The 8,885-nt window shown below is 41.6% G+C and overlaps 1 protein-coding gene across 1 annotated transcript; it reads right to left on the reverse strand.

Annotated features, from left to right (window-relative positions):
- Window positions 1-338: 338 nt before the first annotated feature.
- QNG1 (Q-nucleotide N-glycosylase 1) lies at window positions 339-8,160 on the reverse strand. The gene is made up of 5 exons (XM_068928416.1): window positions 8,091-8,160; window positions 7,580-7,930; window positions 6,423-6,682; window positions 1,938-2,133; window positions 339-684 (listed from the first exon to the last, which is right to left on the reverse strand). The coding sequence occupies exons 2-5, from the start codon at window positions 7,914-7,916 to the stop codon at window positions 452-454; spliced, it is 1,026 nt and encodes a 341-aa protein (XP_068784517.1). The 5' UTR covers window positions 7,917-7,930; window positions 8,091-8,160; the 3' UTR covers window positions 339-451.
- Between the last annotated feature and the right edge of the window lie 725 nt (window positions 8,161-8,885).

Consider the following 8,885-nt stretch of genomic DNA (forward strand, 5'->3'; position numbering starts at 1 on the left):
CAGTCAGTTGCGACAGGAAAAGTTCAGGTTTTCTTGAACACAAACAACAGGGCATCTCCATGTAGCTTTGGCAACATATTTGTTGCGGCATGCTGTTGCCACAAAAACAACTGCCTGCAGTGTAAAGACAGATATCTACGTAAGTGTGTACACACATACACACACAAACAAGCACACAGGCAAGCACAGACCTGGAAGCATGAGTAATAAAACCCTGAATTAATATGGATCACCCATATAAGTTTTACCCTACTAGTTCCTGTCATGGCTAGCGAAACATTCAGGAGAAACAATAAACGCATCTAAACACATCTAAACAATAAACGCAACTAAACGCATCATCGGAAAGTCAGTATTTACTTTGCAAGTTCCAAATTAGTATTTGACAAGACCAACATATGAAAAGAGTAATGCAGAATAAGGCATCGATATAACTGCTATGAGCCTGGTATTAATAATATATGCATCGTACTCTATGAAATGGGATATCTTTCATGTCTTCCCTGTGATCCCTGGCATAGTCCCAAAGGTAATAATCGAGTAAAACCGCATTGATCTTTTCACGCATGTCCTGACCCTTCTTCTCATAGAGCTCCAGCAGCTGCTTACAAATCAATGCACAACACCAGATAGAACAACCACGGATCTCCACCTCTCGTTTATCTCCAGACTGGAAAATTGCTCCTGCAGGACACAAGAAACAGCAATTCAATTATATACGAGAGACAGAAGCCCCAAAGTGTCCCGAATTTTATTTTTAATTCATATTTATTCTCTCCTAGGACTGCAATTTTGACTGCTTTCACTACCATCAATAACAGAGTTGCTACACATTTCCTATGAACTGCTTCAAGCTTACCGATACGTATCTGTAAGTTTGTCTCTCATTCAGTTAAAAGGCTATCATGTATTTTAAGAGCGGATTAAGAAAATAACAGGTGTTTGGGTTATACTGCACATTATATGACTATTTCTTTTCTTGTTGAGAGAAAAGGATACCCAAACACAATTCTGAGGACCCCCCCCACACACACACACACACTCTTTTTTTTGCAAGGGTTAACTTCACTCCTTTTAAGAAGATGAGAGATTAAATACATCCTGTAGACAGTTTATCTTTTCCATGAATCCTAATAAGGACGTGCCCATCCAAGTAATTCAAATAAATGGGTCCCTTTTACATATGTAGCCATTCTATTAAGATGCTCGGACAATTGTGTTGGTCTGTTTATCCTGCTCTGTAACGTCAGAACTGAGAAATGGCAGTTCTCCCTATAAATAGTCATTTTACGGCAGCAAAAGGATTGGTTTATATCTTTATTCATTGAGGTTTATAGTTAATATGTGCAGGAAAATGGAACCACGGTTAAAGAGTGAGATTCATTTCTCATCTTGCATGATTATCTTCATCAAAAGCTATGACATTTTTAAATGGACATTTATAAGTATTACCTTGCTTGTCCTCATGTAAACAGTAGTTGCTAGCAGTTCAGTTCAGACAAACAGGAATCTCGATACTTTTACATCTTCTTTGAACTAACAAAGAAATCAGTGCTTCTATCATCTAAACCTGAAAACCACACCTACGTTCCTGCTGAAAAGCTTTTCGTAAGAGCGGCCTGCCTTTTTCAAACTCGGAAATCAACTCACTTAGAGTCTCTTTAATCCTCTCTCTCTGACATTTATAAAGAACAAGCTGTTCCTTGGATTAAAGAAAGGAAGTTTAACATCTCATTCGAGATTACTGTTAGAGAACGAGATCTCCCCTGTTACCTCCTCACTACATAAGAACTCCTCATTCCTCGCAGGAAAAAAAGAACAAACACACACACAAACCCCCCAACCCTCATAACAACAAAATATTACATTTGAAAATTAGATTTAGCCTACACTATCAGAAAACACAATTACTCAGTGTTAATAAGGGAGGTACAAACCTTCACGTAGTTTCTTCATTAGTTCCTCAGAGTATTTCATTGCTTTTAGGTGAACAAGAACTTGAGGGATCCTGTAGTCGGCAAATATAGTCAGACTAGAAACGTCACCAAAGCAGCCATCTCCTTTGCCTTCTAATACACTCCACGTATCAGCCACAAGTATTTGTGCTCGTTTGTAAAAGGACACCTTTTTATTCTGATAAAGAAAAATGCCCAAATTATTTAAGTGCCTCAGAGAGAGCAATATATAGAGAAAATTACGCATACAGAGAGACATATGGAGTTACATTGTTCTAGAAAACACAACTTACTAACATTTTGATCAAGCAATTATTTTAATTAATACACAGGACAAAAGAACAACACTATGAACACCTTAAAAATAAGATACTATTGAACCACAGAGAGATATCATACGGAATCCTCATTAACTTCTGAAGAGAAGTCTACTGTAAAGAGAAAGAGAAATCTACTGTAGATTACTGTAGTTCAATTAAAAAATTGCTTAGATTACACTCAGATCTCAGAACACATACATATTTGTTTATTTCTACTAGGCAAGCATTGTGATTGCAGTCCAGCAAATACAAATTATTTCAGCAACTCTGGTGCTCATCCAACCATTTATTTGGAGGAGAGAAGCGTAAGTAGAGCATGTATGACATTAGACAACCGACATGTTTTGTTAATCACCTTATCCCGAATGTTAAGGAAACAAAATTCTAGTGAAAACTGTATTGAATGACTCTGTAGTGTGCAGTACATCTTCCTGGTTAAAGAGGGGAGAAGGAAATTAATTTCAGGAATAGCATATTCGCAAATATGAGATTTTCTTAAGTACTATGATTCTATTTTTGTCTAATATTTTATTGCTGGTCCTAAACCTGCAAAAATGTATTTGCTGTTGTCATTACTTACAAGAGGAAAAGCTAAAAATGTGCTCTGATCTGTAAGGATTTAAGGCTTTCACTCTAAGACAAAGCAAAACGTGTGAAAGTAAATCTGCATCTTTAAAAAAATAGCTACAATTGTGTTAGGGCTTCTTTTTCTTTACAGCTGAAACAGATTTTCAGTTTTTGATAAAGTGTGCCTACCAACATGATATAACTGAAATGGCTACTCTAAAATACAAGATGGGAATTCTATTCATTTCCCAGTGTTACTCTACCATCCTCCTTCACATAGTCACAATTTACAAAGGACATTTAAAAAAAAGATTTAATCTTACATTACTGCCAAGATGCCACAGACTATTCCAGAAAACAAAGTGTATTTTGGTCCTCAAGTGTTATTCTCCAAAAACACTGAAAACAAGATGTCCTACTGCATTTCACACAACAGCAACTTCTGCAAACGTTTTGAAAGTTGTTTCTTTCTCTGCACTTCACTCCCTATTTGGCATAGATAAACTTAATTCTAGAGAATACTATAGACAATCTTGTATGTTATATAATGAAATAGTATTTAAAACACCACAACAGGAAGTAAAGAATTAATAGATCAAATCCCTTTACAGCTCCTACAGCCCTGAAGCTAATGAAAAAATCAAAGACAAAGATTGCTCTTCTGATAGCATTAAGCCTCCATCACTACACCATTTTACAGAACTCGAAGAAGGAAGAACTCAAATGGAACTTTTCACCCTGCGCAGCAACTTAATTTGGCAGAAAAATACTGTCTGGGACTTTTCATCAAGCACACAGATTTGTAATTTCATTGTTTCAATTATTATTAATTTCTATACTGCACAGACCTTCTGAAGTTTGTTTAAAGTTATATTTATGAATACAAATAGTTTTCCACCGCTCTTTTCAACAGAAAAGTAATGAAAGCCTTACGTAGATGATAATATGTCTAAAAGATAGCATCACTTGTACAAAATGGAGTATTTTACCTGATCATAATACTACTAAACTGCTTTTTCAAGAACTCTGTCACTTTCCAAGGAAAACTACCAGAACGGGGACATCTGTCTCTTCTCCCCACTACAATAAGCCAGTATCGAGAGATATAACTAATTGACCTATTGATATGAAGAGAGAGAAGGAGTATCAGGTTGGTAAAACATCAAAAAGAGCACAACTGGTGCAACAAAACCAACAAAATCAGAGAATAGGTAGATCATTATTTTATATTCTGAGTCCTAGGGGATGGGGGGGAAAAAAAAAAAAAAAAAGGTTGACATATGCAGTGTCAATGACTGGAAGCTCTGAAAGGACTCCATGGCATATACATCAGCGCACGAAAATCCTGAATATGCAAGCATAACATAGCTTGAATAACTTCTGCCATGATTCAAATTCAGCACAGCATTTAAATTTGTATATAAATGCACTTAAGTTTAAAGCCATAGGAAACAAAAAAAAAAAAAAATCCATGCAAGTACAAAAGGGTTTTGGAAGGGTTTGGCTGTGGTTTGCAATTCACTTTTCAGAAGGAAAGGAACATTGGTAATTTATACAAATACACTCAGTAATGTATAGTTTTGAAAAATGTTTTGTGTCTATGTTTGGTAAAACATATAGCCAAAGAATTGTCTTAATTTCAGAACTTACCGTAGGAGGTCAGAACATAACTGAGGAAAGTTGTCATAATCTATCCGAGTAACTTTTAAACTGTGATAGTACGAGTCTACTCGCACAGATTTTAATTATCAAACATATTTCCATTCCTGAGAGTCGTTGAAGATCGCTGCTTTCTCTTTGGATTTCACACTTTGCTGGCAACTCCCTCCCACTTCTGTATTGAAGGCAAAGTCTTTTTTGTGAGATGTCAACCTGCTGCCATACAAACAATGTTGACAATACGATCCCTGTCACCTTGGTACGAGGTGGAGGTGATAACACTGGCTTTGTTACAACAGGGTGTAAACTTGGCCTACGTTATTTCACCCACCTTCAAAATACACAGCTTTCTTTGTGAAAGCAGAAAATAGCTGCAGTATTGGTGCAATAGGCTTTACTGCTTTGTCAATGCTTACGGTCATTTTTGGAACAGCTTTTCATTCTGTAGCCTGCTGCTGCTTTTAGCGAGCCTTGCTGTATAAAGCACTGAGCACCATCTCATGAAAGACTTTACGTCAGTGAATACAGTTACTATAAAAATAAGAAAGAATATTCTATTCATCACTCGGAAAATATTTCCTTTTTGATCACAAAAAAAATTATCCTCAAAAAGTTTATTCCATACATAAAAAAATACCAGTGAGTTAAATTAGTAGCTTCAAAGATTAGTTAGCGATAACCTGTGATTGTTTATGCAAGCATGGTAAGTTACTCTGCAGTACGAGACAGGAAAATAAAATGACGCCACCTACTCAAGAGCAGATTTCAGCGGTTAAGTGCAATTAGCTTCAAGCCCCCATGAATGGTGTTCCAGGGAGTTATCTTGAAAAGACTGCACCGAGTAATAGTTATAGGCTGTACTATCACTAGAAGAAAGTCTTCCTGACACAATGACATAACTGATGAATACTACCGTAGATGGGACTGAACACAGGGGAAGCTAGATATACCAGTAACACTTAACAAAGAACATGTCTGTACAGATAAAACTAAAGATGCCTAAGATACCAAATACACGCTACTTCCCAGCAGCTTTCTTCTTTCAGGGAAACTGAACTGTTTCAAAAAGCTTCAGTGTACTGTCAACCCTGACAAAAGCATGATATTTTTGGGCTTAAATCTGGACTGCAGTTGTTCGAGCAGTGCCTACTGAATCAACAATAGTCTGGATTCCCTATAGTCGTACATTTTCACAGTTCTATCAGGGCCTCATTTCCTTCGTTAGCTGCAGAGAAACTCAAGATAAAGTGATGGGGGGAGGATTAGAAACCAATTCCGAATTTTCTGGCAAAAAATTACTTCAAACATGAGGTATATGCAGAGGGTACCATGTGTTTCCTATCCAGCTGGGACCTCAGACGTTATTGTAATATATTACAACAGAATGATGAAAACAGACAGCATACGGAAAAAAAAAAAAAAAAACTTTTTCTGGAAAAAAGTGACTGATAAGAAATACAAAACTGCATTTCAAGAACTTGAGTAAAATTCTTCATTAATAAATTCTGTGATTTTGTTTTCAAAGATAAGATTAGTAGAGAAATGAAATCTAGATAGTTTTATCTCATCTTAACAAAGAGGTATACTTTAGTCCAAAAGTATTATCTGTAAAAAACTTCCCTATCTTTATTACTAATAGCAACATAGGTTAAGAACAGCAGTTTCAAAGTCTGATTTTCTTTTCATTATATAGACCAATCTCCATCAATTTTAGGTGAAATGCTAAAATAATGGTAATTACTATCATCTCCTGTTTTTCGAGATCTAAGACTTGTGAATTGGTCGGGATTTTTTTTTTTTTTTTATCAATTCTGAACTGACTGCCCTTTCAGAACTTTCACAGACAGCTTAATAGCTATAGAGCCACAATTAGTACAGAGTAAGTTCCCATGACAAAAATTCAGTGTTAGAACCAACTTACCTCAAATACAGCCTCATCTCTGTAAGAAGGGAAATTTTCCACTACTAAACGTAGTAGTTTCTGAGCACTTTTTTCACTCATTTTAACACAGGTGAGGAAAGAGCCTCCAAATTTCTCCAACAGAATTGTTCCACTTTCATTCAGCACGCGATGTCTCTCTTCAATCAAAGGCATAGGAACTTCCGTGTCAGAGCGAAACACATGCCTAACTTGCTCAAGTGTCATGGTGGCATAATACGAGGCACTGGTAATAGGTATTCCTTCAGAGAAGTAAAAATACGATCTTTAGACATATGGTAGGGTACCTGAAGAACCTATGTAGTAGCCTACTGCAGATGAGAGCGTTCATACTGCAACAAAGACTGAAAAAATGTATCAACTCTTAAGATCGACCCAGCAATAAGTACACTCCAATGGTTGCTTCAAACTTAGTATGTAACACTACCGTACATAGCGTTCCCATCTATAGATGACCACTTCCAACACGTAACCACGGTAGCTCTCTTCCTTCTAACACGCAATTTTCCCCACCTGCTTAGTCCTCAAAGCTTAGCGTGTGTTTTCCCAGCACATCAGGCAAAAGTATGCCTGGCATACAGCTTCTAACCATCCTACATTTACCAAAAGTATCTTCACACAAACTTTCCCTTATTCTGCATGCAAATATGTAGGAATTTAATTAAAAACGCCATCTGAACCTAGAAATAGATTTTTCAGGCGCTAACTAGTACTGATGAAAGGACAGCAACAACGGAGGGAGCGCTTAGACTGTCGCTTTCTGAAGCGCGCGACTTCTCAGACTCACTGGAGCTGCTTCGGCACCGGATCAACACGGAGAATCCCCTCAGGACCCTCCGCCGAAACGCGGTCTTCCCATCGGCCACGGGGTGCCTCCAGTCAGTCACAAATAACTCGCTTTCTGCTCACAGGCATTACGAAAGCGCCCCCAGCCACCTCACCCGAGCTCCCAGGAACTGCCCGCACACTCTACTTATGCAAACAGCCGGTGCGCGCACCGGCGGCGCCTGCTTGCGAGCGCGGCGCTTCACCGCGCAGCCGCTGCGGCGCTCCTACCGCCCCCGCCGCCGCCAGCGGGGGCCCCAGGCGTTACGTTAACGGACGCCCCAACCGCCGCCGCCGCCGCCGGCGGCACTGACCGTCGTCGAGCGCCCTGTTGACGGCGGCGCAGAGGGACCAGTAGCCGCTGTAGGTCTCGCCCTTGTACTTCACCAGGCACTTGCGGTCGTCCCGCTCGGACCAGAAGGAGAAGTTGAGCGTGTCCACCAGGAACACCCAGCTCACCGCCTCCTCGCTCGCCGCCTGCGGGTTGAGCTCGTGGAGGCGCTTCCAGCCCGCCAGGCCGAACTCCTCCGCCGAGGCTTTGTCGAACAGGGCCTCGGCCACGCTCCGGACGCCCTCCTCCTCCACGGACACGTCTCTGCTGTTCTCCGCGATGAACCGCGCGGACTCCAGGGGCGAGAGGGGCGCCTCCATTCTCGAACTCCTGTCTGGGGGAGGAAACGCGCGTTTCCAAGGCCGCCCTTCCCCGCCGCACGGCCCGGCCCGGCCCGGCCCGGCCCGGCCCCCTCGCGCCGACGGCGCCGCCACAGCCCGCGCGGCCGCTGCGGCACGAAGCGCCCCGGCCGCCCCCTTCCCCCCCCCCCTTACCGGTACCCGGGGCGCGGCGGCCCGCCAGCTCCGCGCCGCCGCCAGCGAGCGCCGCCCTCCGCGCAGGCGCCGTGCGGGTGCTGGGGGTGGGGAAGGGGGAGGGGCGGCCGGCGCTGCCTGCCCGCGCCGCGGTGCCTCCGCGCTGCGGGGCGCACCCGGTCCGCTGAAACATCGGCCTGTGCCTCGGCCCCTGCGGCCGCCGGGGCGCGCAGGAAGCCGCGCGCTCAGCCCCGGACGCGGCTGCCCCAAGGAGGGCTCAGCTCCCACTGACCGGCGGTAGCTTCCTGCGGTGCACCGTAGAAAGGAAGAAAAAAAAAAATCGTTAGTTCCTTCAGCATGTCGACGCAGCCACTTTTCCTTAACCCCAACGCACCTGCATATATACGCAGGGTTTAAGGGCACACAAAAATCCTGTGTCCTTGCTTTCTCTTAATTAACTTGCCTTTTGTCTGACAACTTTTTCTACGCTGTTTCTCCATATAACTTATGTTCTTAAAAGGCTAATTCTAGACGTAGAGTTACTGGCATGCTCATTCCCCTAGACAAAAGCGGTTGTTTCTTCTCTTTTCTTCTATTTAAAATAGTTTCTCATCTCCTTGCCCTTTCCCATTGCATTGTAATTACAGCTGCATATTATGACAGCAATTACCTGATAGGGCTGAAAGAACTGAGAAGAGTAAAATGCTCTGGAACAAATAAAAAACAGTAAAAGAATCCACTCTTACTCTGGATCCATCACATCCAGATGTGCCAAGTTCTTTTGCATTTTTAATTGTTTTTATTCAGGAAGTGAAA

This window comes from Struthio camelus, chromosome Z, assembly GCF_040807025.1.
Source record: "Struthio camelus isolate bStrCam1 chromosome Z, bStrCam1.hap1, whole genome shotgun sequence".
NCBI lineage: Eukaryota > Metazoa > Chordata > Aves > Struthioniformes > Struthionidae > Struthio > Struthio camelus.